At 38.0% G+C, this 12638-nt stretch overlaps 1 protein-coding gene across 1 annotated transcript; it reads right to left on the reverse strand.

The window, feature by feature from the left end:
- Positions 1-964: 964 nt before the first annotated feature.
- LOC137745864 (protein SMAX1-LIKE 3) lies at positions 965-4797 on the reverse strand. The gene is made up of 3 exons (XM_068485898.2): positions 3189-4797; positions 2509-2758; positions 965-2364 (listed from the first exon to the last, which is right to left on the reverse strand). Exons 1-3 carry the CDS (start codon positions 4406-4408, stop codon positions 1195-1197), a joined length of 2640 nt encoding a protein of 879 aa, XP_068341999.2. The 5' UTR covers positions 4409-4797; the 3' UTR covers positions 965-1194.
- Positions 4798-12638: the final 7841 nt, after the last annotated feature.

Consider the following 12638-nt stretch of genomic DNA (forward strand, 5'->3'; position numbering starts at 1 on the left):
CACTTTTTTACGTATACACACCAACTTCATTAATTATTCTTTTTTCTCCACAAGCTCACCACCATGGTTGAAATGGTACAGACGGCGTAGGCGATACCTAACGACTGGCCGTTGGCGTCCATGTTGGCCTTCTTGACCGATAGGAGACATACGTAATGAGCGCCTCTGACCGCAGAGACGCGCGAAACCTTTCTGATAAGCTACATAAAGGAAGAACACCTTTCTTCCAAGCAAGAGGGATGGGAGGGAATAGGGATGCTTATGTTTTAAGATTTTGTCTTTCATTTTTCTTCTCAAGAAAAATAAAGAGGGGCCGGGGACATACAATTGTTATTCCTAATTAATATTAGCACGAAAATTACTTCTGAAGTATATAGATAGAGTAATGCTAGGGAGATTAAATTTGTAGACTAAATTAGCAAACCAAATGAGATGTCACTAATAGAAATGAGCATGTTTATCAACGATTAAGTAATAATCCAATCACCAACTTTCATGTTATTTAGTTTACAAATTTAATCTCCCTAGCATTACTTATATAGATATACTTCTCCTCAAAAGAAATTATGATAAATTATATAGAATGTGCTTTCGAGATTACGTCCCTTCCAAACCACTCTCAAACGGACCCTTACATTGGTTAGTTGATACCATACTATTAATTTGTTCCGTACCTATTTAACAAGGATTAGAAATCCCCAACTTATACCAAATCCAAATGTTCATCATACAAGTGGTCCTCTTATCCTCAAACATCGTTGCCATAATTGTCAAATATTTCAGCAACGGGAATAACTAGGCATCATAAACATAGTACGTACAATTGTGATAGACGGGCCAAATCTAGAGCATTCCACTCTCTTCTAAACTCGATTGGTACATGCACAAGAACCCTATTCCTAGTTACTTGGCAGAAATTCCATGCCTGATGGTAAAAATTCAAGGATGCCTTCACACAAAGTAATTAAATAAATAAAACAAAGAAAATTATGAAAATTAAACCGACCACCAATCTGTTACAGGAAAATCATGGATCATAATGTACAAGTAGTTATACATAAAAGGAAAATCTTTTAATCTCCAACCCTAAGAACTAAAAACATACTAAACAAAATAAAAGTTTCGAAAAGAAGCAAAAAGACACTTCAAAAGAAAAAACCATCAAACTATTTTCTGTTCCTTCCTTCCATTTTTTCACACCTCTTGAATTTTGAAAACAATGCGCCTATCGACAGATTCAAGAAGACCAATGTCATCAATCGATTGATACTCGGAATGATCATCGTCATCAAAGGAAATGTTCAAATCGAGAGACACACAAGGGCTTGTTTCCTCTAAAGGAGCAATATCCCTATTATCTTCTTCATTTAGCCCTTCTGATAATTTTTGCTTGATAGGAGGAGAGCAAGCTCTTGATCTCGAGCTGAAGCTTTCACAGCTCAAAATAATGATAGCATCTCCAAGACCAACTTCTTCGCCACATGAATTGGTTATTCGTCCTCGTTCAATTGCTCTCTTAAACCCCATTTGAGAGCAGTAGTCCGCTTGCTCCACATCTTCAACTAAAAACACCCTATGGGGATTAAAAGACACAGCGTCCGCAAATCTTTCAACATAACTGCAACTTTGCTCATCTCTCGATCTCTTGTTCCTGCAGTCCTCAGTCGAATCAGCTCGAGTCGATGAGAAACTGCTTAGCGCAATGGAAGTGAGGTTGGTTTGAGAACCGAAAACAAGCCTAGCCAACTCTCTTGCAACTTTTAACTTAGCTTCCATATCAACCCCCTGAAAGAACAACCACGTTTCCTCTTTTGTGCCATCATTGTAACTTCCCATCTTCTTCCCTTTTCTTCTCACCATGCCTGACCTACATTTCAAGATTGTGCTTGCAATTTCAGGAAATATATCCTTCTGCCATGGAACTTTGCTCTCCATTGCGCTGCATAGGATTTTGAGGTTTTCGGCATTGAGCTCCTTGAACCTCTGGATATACTCATCAGTTTCCATGACAATATCACTAGATGAGGCTGAAGTAGGGGTAGAATTGGGATTTGATGAAAGTGGTTGTTTTGCACTAGTATTATTCTCTGGAATGTACATTCTCAAACTGAGCTGATCATCAACAGCCTTGTTGCAATTAGATCCAGATATCCAGAAATGTTGGTGCCTCCATGACTGATGCTGGTGGTGTAAATTAGGGTTTTGTTGTTGTTGCTCATATGAAAAGTTGGAAGTAGAGGAAGAGGGCGAGAGTGAAGAGATTAATGTGAGGGTTTTCTCAGAGGAATTATTGGAATGTTGTTGGTGCATTGAACCGCAAATGGAGTTCCACTTTTTGCAAAGGTCTGACATTGTGACAGAGTTCTGTATACAAAAAAAAGAAAACGAGATATTTGCAAAGGAAAAAGTTAGTTTTGGAGTAATTGTATTAGTGCTAGATGGGCCATATAAATGTAGCTAGGTAATTATGAATAAGCTGAAGAGGTTGAGATATGTTATTATTAGAACCTGATCATTAGTACTGCTTAGTGCTTTGTTCTCGTTTTTGTACTGTTGGAGCCATGCAGGAAGGCTTGAGGTGGTGGATTCACTGTTGCAAATGCTGCTGCTTTGTTGTAAATTTCGAGCTTCGGCTTCAAACTTGGCAGAGCATTCTGCGCAACAAGTGAGCTGCTTCTGATCTCCACCTTCAAGCATTTGCTTGTTGCTTCCAGTTTCAGCTATCTTACTTGTAGACTGATAACTCTGTAAATCATGGCTGTAAATACAAGTAAAGTTGATGTTAATAAGAACAATAACCTGACTACATATAGTATTCAAGGAGAATGGGTACCGCTAAAGACTGTAATTAACAAGAGATACAGTGAAAAACTTAAAAGAGGAGTCTGAGTAAATGTTGAAGCGCTCCTTGTTCACCATTCCCCATCTAATTAAAAAGGAAGATAAGAAAAAGGTGCATGGTAACTTAGAGAATAGAGAGGTTCATTAATTTCTAAAAGGGAAAAAGAAAAAAGAAACTTAGTGAATAATTTGCACATCTTCCTCGAGATAAACGGATGCGAAGATTTAAAATTGTAAGAATACATGAACATTTTTAAAAAGAGAGTAAGGGAGATGAAATAAAAGTATGCAAAAATTTTGTATGTTTTTAATTAACTTTACTAATTGGTTAGCTGCTAAATTTATACCTGTCAGTGACAAGACTCAGTCTCAGGCTGCCAGAGGGAATTGTAAGAGGATGAATACCCCAAACAGTCTCCAGAGATGGATGGCCAGATTTACATCTCATGTAAGTTTGGAAAGTAGCCATCCCCACAATCCAAAGCCTCCCATTCTGAAGGTCTCCATTGCTAATGCCACAAAGCAAGTTCCCAAGCTCCATGATCATGTGTTCCACAGGACAATAATACCCCCTTCCCTGATCACTTGAACTACTGGCCCTATATTCGCTAGTCCACTTGAGATCTCCAACATACAAGATAACACCTTTGGTCACACAGCTTCTCACTAGGCTTTTGAGTTCTCCAAGCTTCTGCTCAACCTCTACTCTAGACAGATGTCTAAAAGAAGAGGGAGTAAGGTTTCTGAATTTCACCTCTCTCAAAGCCTCAACATCTCCCCTCTCAACTTTTTCTATCACTCCTCTAACCACACCCTCAACACTAGCAAGACACTCTCCCACAACCACAATACTTTTCCTTCTTTTGTTCACTAAATTCTCTATAACACATGCCACATCCTCATTCCTAACACTTAGATCATAAGGCAGCACTGGCTTGCTATCTTTGATTACTCCAATTTGACTACCAATTGAAGGAAACTGATGAGGGTTGACTACTAGATTACTATTGCTTTCCTTGGACTTGCTACTCACAGAAGGTGCTTGGGAATTACATATTTCTAATGAGACAGCTTGTTCTACATTGCTTTTCACTTGGGTACTAGAAAACCCAGCTTCTCTCATGACTCTACTAACACTTGGATCATCTAAGATGGAAATTATGAGTTGCTCCAACTCTATTTTCACAGCTAGGAGGGGCTGCTGCTGGTTCTCAATTGAACCACGCCTTTGGTGAGCTTGAGCACGCTTGAAAGCTGCAACCAAGGCGTTGGAGATGGAAGGGTGTTGGGGGTGAGAGCCCAACATGGGGCTAGAATTAGAAGCCGGGAGGCGATTGAGGGCAACATTGAAGCAAAGCTCAAGGGCTTTGCATTGGAGAGGGTGAGAGTGTGATTGAAGGCAAGCGGTTCGCAACAGGCCTGTTGAAGAAGAAAGCATGGTGCTTGCAACATGGAGAGGAGTTACTTGGGCATGGCCACGATGCCTTGCTAGGGTTACTGCTTGCTTTAATATGTTTGCAGCCTCTGTGGTTAGACCTTGTTGAAGCGTGCAACCTCCTGCTCTCATCTTCAACTCTTATGATCACCAACTACCTGCTTTAATTATAAGAAACGGAAGGTTAAATTCGATGGTGAATCTGTAGAGAGAGTACTTGTTGAGATTATAGGTTCATGGCCTGGTGATCAGTGCTTAGAGGAGAAAGAAAGAAGTGAGATGGATTTTGAAAGAGACTAAGGAGTGTTGGAACTCAGTTATGTGTAGCTAGATCAGTTATATATGAAGTGCAGTAGCAGTGAGACTTTGTTATCTAGTGATCTAGATGATCATGAGAGAGAGAGAGAGAGAGAGAGAGAGAGGAGGATACACAAGAAGATCTAGAGAGAGATAGGAAAGAGAGTGAAGGCAAATTGGGCGTGAAATTTATGGGAGAGTGGGATGGTGCTTTTCTTGTAGGTGAGGTAAAAATTGGGGTCCAAAGTCGATTTTGTAGTGGAAAGTGGAATGCATGTGCAGACAATTAAGCAGGACTCTAATGTTAAGTATCAAAGGCAACTCAGCTTTGCCTTCTCTCTTTAATTCTATCACACATCAAATTTGATAAAAGATATGGTATTCATTTCGAAGTGCGTCGCTCTCTTTTATGCAAAAGAATTTGTTAAATAATAAACATTAATGATAGGGTACTAAACTAGAAATAAACACCTCTTCCATATTATATATACTACAATCTTTGGTTGGAAATTTTCTTTTACCAAACATATTTAAAAGTTAACAATAAATTTTAACTATTGATCACAAAAATTATTCGTTGAGTATTTATCATCCAGATTCACAGTCTAGTTTTTGTCTCTTTTTTTTACAACAAAAGATAGAGATTTTCATTAACCAAAGAAAAAGATTACAGCGTGTGCTACATGGGTGTGATTTCTCCAATGACCAATACATTGTTCTAGGGATAATTTTCTCAAATAAACGCAATCAGAAAAACCCATATACGGCTACTACAAACAATAACCACAAGACCGCCGCTAGTACAAATTTGTGGCAATAAACAATAGATGCAACAAGCTTATACCAGACACACAAAAATCATCGCTACTGAGCGAGACCACATCAAGTTACCATAGATTGGCCTAGGTAAGCAACACTGCCACATTATTCAATCAAGGAGAGCAATTCATTCATGGAAACAAGTCGTAAAGGTGGATTCATGTAACCGATGTTGACTATATACCTATGCCAGCTCACCAATAGTTAGTTAGACAGTTGAGACTATGGATAGAGTTTGTTAAGTTGTTATCGAGTCTTTTAAGCTTAGTAGCTTAGGCTGCAAGCTAACTTTGATAGCTATATAAACTGTATTCTGATAGTTGTAAGATTGATCCATTCACTATCAATACAATCAAACTTCTCTCTCTCTAAACAGTCATAGTGTATTTTCTACATTCTTGATACTTTGTTAATATGGTATGATAGTCGAGTTGGTTCTTGGTGGCCTACTTCCGCTGATTTGTGCTCTGAAATGAGGTGAAGATCTTCGATCAAGATTGTTCCAGTTCTGGTGCATATTCGAGAAAGCAAAGTTGTCAGGTTTGCAGTTTTTCTGGAATTTCGCGCTCTAAGTGTTTGATGGAATGTTGCAGTGAAAGTTTTTTGCTTCAATTTGTATAATTGTTAGAGGCCGATAACTATAAGTGTTGGCAATTATGGAAGTTTATAGAGCAATGAGGTGTTTGTTGGGATAGAAAGGCTGAAAGCCATTTCCCTTTTATATTTTTCACTTCAGAAAGGCCGATAGCCAAAAGTGTTTGAAGAATTCTTGGTGCGATTTACTCACAAAAGTTGAGATTTATTAACCAGAAGTGTTTGAAGGTTTCTTGCAAAGATTCAACTTGTTTGTAGTGTCCAATCTTAGATTTCTTGATAGTAAGGTTGATTGTGCTTGCCGAATTAATACAATGGCTGATTCAGGTGTCAAGATTGAAGGGTTGTTGGGAATGTTAACTGTAAAGCTACAAAATGATAATTTTGTTAAGTAGAGCTATCAATTCCAGTCAGTATTAAGGGGATATGATTTGTTTGATTTCTTTCTTGGAGAAGCTCCTTGTCCACCCAATTTTGTGATTCATACAAAAACTAATGTAACAAAGGAAATTACTGCAACTTACAAAGAATAGGTGAGGAAGGATATGACATTGCTAAGTTTGCTTATTGCCACTCTATCTGATGAGGCTATGGAGCATATCATTGGGTGCAGGACATCTCATGAAGCTTGGACATGTTTACAAGAAAGGTTTGCATCAATTTCAGTAGTTCGAGTTAATCAGTTAAAGACTGAATTACATACAACACAAAAAGGAGGGGAATCTATGGATAAGTTCTTGATGAGGTTGAAGAATATAAGGGATCAACTAACCTCTGCAGGAGAAAATATCCTAGATAATGATTTGATGATTGCTGTTTTATCTGGTTTATCTACAGATTTTGAAATGATTAGTACAGTGATTTTGGCAAGGGATACAACTTTGTCTCTAAAAGATTTCAGGGCTCAACTTCTTGTTGCAATGTGTGTACAAGGTGAAAGGTCTAACTCTTAGAGATATTAGGGCTATGAACATGGTGAAAGCTCAAATACACAAAGGATGCAAGGAGGATACAATAGAGATCAATTTGGGAATAATTTTCAAGGTGGTACTGGTTTTATGGGAAGGGGAAGTAACAGGAATGGCAACAACAATTTTAATACCAAAAATGGTAACAACAACAACTTCAAGAAGTTTAGTAATGGGAATAACAGTTTCAAGAATTCTTCTTCAGGGTTTAATAACATAAATGGAAATGGGAGCAATAACAACTACTTTGGTAATGGAAATAATAGCTATTCTGGTAATGGAAAAACTCCTCAGGGTGGAAGTAGTAGCTATTCTGGCAATAATTATGGAAATGAGGATTCTTTCTCTGGTAATAGGAATTCAAATGGTTACTCTACGTCAAATTGAGTTGGAAATACCAATTTTCAATCTTCTCACCTGAGTGTCAGATATGCTCAAAAAGAGGGCACATTGCACCAAACTGTTATTACAGGTTTGATAATGGGAATGCATATAGTTCTGGTCCTTTGATGTGCAAATTTGTGGGAAAAAAGGTATATTGCTCTTGAATGCTATCATAGGAACAACTATGCTTATCAAGGTAATCCACCACCACCTTATCTTGCGATGACTGCTCAGACAAACATTGAATCAAATGAAGCTGCTAGTTCTATGTTTTCAATTGAAAATGAACATGGTTTGTCTATTGAAGATAATTAGATCATTGACATAGGGGCCCTCATCTCATGATTGCCAATCTAAACCATCTCAATAATGTTACTCCATACATTGGTGATGAGAAGATCACCATTGGGAATGGTACAGGTTTATCAGTTACTCATATTGGTTCAACTTCAATATATATGCCTCATAATGATATAATATTGAGAAATGTGCTTTATGTACTTAAAATTACTGTCAACTTGTTATCTGTTAAAAAAATGTGCAAGGATAATGGTTGTTGGTTTATTTGTGATGATACTGTGTTCTTTATACAGGACAAGGCAACAAGGAAAATACTTTACCAAGGAAAGAGTGATGGTGCGGATCTGTTTACAATACCAGTAAATGTGTTTGCCATGTCATTTGCTGTAAGATTGGGAAGATGTTTAGCTTTTCTGGGGCAAAAGATTCAAGTTTCAGTGTGGCATCAAAGGTTAGGACATCCATCTGAGGAAGTTCTTGTTGCAATGTTAAAGAAGTCAAATGTTACAGTTAGTGTAGATTATTCACAGGCCTTATGTTCTTCTTGTATTAGTGGTAAAATGACTAGGCAACCTTTTCCTGTAAAATAATCTAGAGCTACTTTTCTATCACCCAAATTACACCAGAATGAAGATCACAACAAGAGGAAAAAATTTTGCACTTGCATTGGGGCCTGATACAAGCTAGAGAACGGTGAAACCGTCGTGAACCACGCAGGTGGCTGGAAATGTCGAGCTTCGTTGTGCCATCATCGTTGCACCAATGGTTGATCGGAAGGTAGGATTTTGCTCCTAGGTTTGAGCTTTCTTAGATGGTGGTGGTGGTGGTTACTGTTGAAATGGATGGAAACGACAATTCGCCATCAAGGAACCCAAGGTCGACGATCTTGGTTCGCCGTGAAACATGAATTTGGGTGGGTTGTGTTTGTGGGAAATAGAGGAGTTGTCCTAAGGTAGTGGTCGAGCTCACTTAGCCGAAAAATGCTTCAAAACGGTGTTTGAAAATTTTCCAACAACCAAGTCACATTAGCGACTAGAAGAGAAAAACTGGGTCATCCACAATTTGGGGTTTTTCCAGAAATAAAATGTTACATCCTAGTCTCAACTCCGCCGTAGCACGATATTGTCCGCTATGGGCCCTGACCACACCCTCACGATTTTGTTTCTAGGAACTTACACGAGAACTTCCCGGTAAGTCACTCATCCTAGGATTGTTCTCGCCCGAACTTGCTTAACTTCGGAGTTCCGATGGAACCAGAAGTCAGCGAGTTCCCAAAAGGCCCCGTGCTATATGGAGGTAGGCATGTACATATAAGGCACATCACCCCTTCTCCATTGGTCGATATGGGATGTTACAATCCACCCCCTTAGGGGCCTAATGTCCTCGTCTGCACACTTACACCACACGGTAGAGTGGCTTTGATACCATTTTGTCGCATCCTTGTCTCGACTCCGCGGTAGCACGATATTGTCCGCTTTGGGCCCCGACCACGCCTTCACGGTTTTGTTTCTAGGAACTCACATGAGAACTTCCCAATGGGTCACCCATCTTAGGATTGCTCTCGTTCGAACTCGCTTAACTTCAAAGTTGCAATGGAACCCGAAGCCAATGAGTTCCTAAAAAGTATTGTGATAAATGGAGGTGGGCATGTACATATAAGGCACATCACCCCCTCTATGTTGGTCGATATGGGATGTTACATAGAAAGGCTACTCCAGCCTTGCTGAAGCCTACCTTAAATAGAAATGGCAAAAGACAAAATTGCCTCTTAATTTACATGCTTATTTTCTCCTTTGTTACAAATCTAATTCGTGAATGGTTTTTGCCTACGATCTCATGAGATCAAACTCTATCTGAAAATACTAAGAGTGACCTCAAGAGGTCTACGAATTTTTAATGACTAATTCTGGAAATTAAACTTTGTAACTAAGTAATTAAAACTCTGAAGTTGACTAAAATAAAATAATTTCGCATAATACACAATACGTAAAGTTAAACAGTGAAATCTAAGGACGGGATTTCACATTCTTCCCCCCATATAAAAACTTCGTCCTCGAAATTTCAGTACCAATTACACATTCCTAAAGGCCTTCCTCCATCTAAGGTAGAGGTTCAAGAACCTAAACCAAAACTTTTATACCACTAAAGTTGACACGCGCCCGATATACGTCCAGGATCAACACATGACGTCATCAGGTACATATTCACTTATCATGCCTCGCCTCTGAGACATAAACAAAACACAAATCAATGGTTCAACAATGCAGTAACTTTTCTTTTATATCTAGCTGCATTTAACCTCTATGTTAGGCTATCTATGTACCCTAAGACGAGGTCAAGCCATTTGTAGTTCACATTTCTATTAAGCTTTGCATATTTCTCAAGGAATTAACTGGCAAGAAACACAGAATTCCAAACATCTCCCACATACGCGATGCACCCATATGTTATTTCATCATTCACATATATCACAATGTTTTCCATCAACCAAAACAACAATCAAGGACAAATAACATTTAAATGAATCAAAGATGCACAATATCAACCTTTAACCACATTGATCAATCAATCCGATTCATGGACAATATATTATGTATTAGCTGTACCATGTAAAATTTTCAATTTTCCAGTATCTAAAACCAAATAAACTCTCCTTGTTCAGCTGGATCAGTCACACTTGTATCTTTTTGTGGGCACTGTGTAAGCTTTTTTGGTGGCCGGATCAGTTGGTCTTATTCCATAGCACGAAACATAGAAAGGAGAGCTAAACCACTACTCACCACCATGGCTGGTGTCTAAGCTAATAATACTACAAAATACATGGGAATCGCATTAAAAACTAAAACATATGTACATACAGAGATCCTCACACAAAAAACGAGAGATCTTCCGGCCCTTTCATTCCTCAATCTTCTTCTACCTTTACTTAGGTTATTGATAAATCAATGTTTTTACTTCCCCCAAAAAATAGTTTTATAGCTAACAAGTAAATTCAAAGAACGAATAAGTTAACAATTTACCAATTAATCATAATAACGATAATGGATAATTTCATGACGTTCGCTAATAATAATTTACATATTATAACAAGATGCGCATGGTGTAATAATCAATGTTGACAGTGTAATAAACAACATCATTTTATAACCTCACAATTATTATGTATTGGACTATAAACATCGACGATTATAATGTAATTTTGTTAAAACAAAAGATTCCAATAATCTTTTTCTTAAAGGAGATCGTAGAATTTCTCATAAAAATATATGCCATGGGGTTTGTATGATATGGGAGGTAGGGACCCAAACAATGCTTATACAGGTATAGATAATCCAAAACTTCCGACTATTTATTCTTTAGCTTATTCTTTCCCCAGTCAAAAAGTTTCTTCTATCTTTCTTGGCCTAAAAAGACAGAAAAGGAAAGCCACCAAATATTTGAACACAAGCACTCTGCATTGCTACAAAAGGAGCGTTTGAATGAGATGAGGAATATCTACGATTACTTAGTATACACCCTAACTCGGTCTCTCTCTATCTCTCTCCCCTCCCAAACACTAGTAACGGTTAACTTGGTTTAAAGAAAGAAAGAAAGAAGGAAAGAAAAGAAAAGAAAAGGAAAAGCCATGTCCATATAACTGTAGAAGTACTAGTTGTTAATCTGTGTATGGACGCCATGAGATTTGTGTCAAAGTGAAAGCTTAAATTAGGGTTTTGTGATCTTTTCTCTTCTTTCACTATCAACTGCTTTGATATATATGTTCTGGGAACACAAATGCATTCAGAGAGTTGGTAATATTTAATTAAATTTTTTCTTGTTCTAGCTCTTCTTTTGCTTAAAGTAAAGCACTCTCTCATAAAGCCATATTAAAAGTAAAATATGGCATTATCTACTCAAAAGGGCCGCTCATTTTATGCTTTTGAGCTTCAAATAAGAGCATCTTTGCCCTATACTTGGCCATGTGGGAGAAAGCAATATCCAAGTGAAGAGAGCAGCAAACCAGGAGAGAGAGAGAGAGAGAGAGTATATAGCAATATATGGAGGGAGGCTTTGGACTGCCCGTCGACTTTAAAGGTAGGGAAATGAGAAAAAGTTGCTCAAATTTTGACATGACAGCCTTGTTAGTGTAAAGGCGATGGAATTACGTACCACACACTCCTTTTCCCGAAAGTTTCCATTACTTTTTCGCTATTGGTATCTAAATTGCTCCAATTTATTAATTAAACTAGTTAAATCTTTCGTTATTTACACTTACAAGGCGGCATCAAATTCACCATGAATCATGAGGTGATATAACTAGATATTAGACATATGCCTACCTGCCAGCTTTATATACAGTGAATACATTGTCTCTACAATGGTGGTATACCTATTCCGTTTTGCTACAATTATTTAGGATCATGTTGCACTTTGCAGCTGCAAGCTATATGATGAACACTCGTGCTTCAACTTGCAGATGGTTGTGCTGTACGTACTCGGCTGCAGGTTGCTGATCAGTTTTTTTACTGTGAAAGAACAAGGACCGCACAGACGTACAAGCATCAAAGCACGAGCTTTTGGTGCACTAATGTGCTTCGGATAAGTGGTGTCCAATTGAGTTCTGATCACTAAAAGCACGGCTTTTCCTGCATTTGATTGCAGCAATCATGTACATTTGGATTTATGCTAAGGTATTCTGATTAGCTAGGGCTGCATTCAACTAGAGCAAGTTACTTTGCCAAAGCCCTTTCATTTCACCATAAAGTGAAAAGTTAACCCAGTTAACCAGCTCTTGGTTTAGTAGTACTAATTATCGTCCCAATTTTATAAAATGTCTCAAGCTCAAAACGATGTTTCTACTCTAAACTACTATTAGAGGTGGGGAAGGGTTTGAACCTGAGATGTAGTGGGTTTAAGATGAAGGCTCGAATCATTAAGAATCAATTAGAAAAGATCACCAAACAAATTGTTTAAGAATCAATTAGAAAATTTGTGTTTAGAATGACCATGAAAAAACCCAG

The sequence above is a fragment of the Pyrus communis genome, chromosome 12 (genome assembly GCF_041283825.1).
Source record: "Pyrus communis isolate YQ-2024b chromosome 12, ASM4128382v1, whole genome shotgun sequence".
NCBI classification, from domain to species: Eukaryota; Viridiplantae; Streptophyta; class Magnoliopsida; order Rosales; family Rosaceae; genus Pyrus; species Pyrus communis.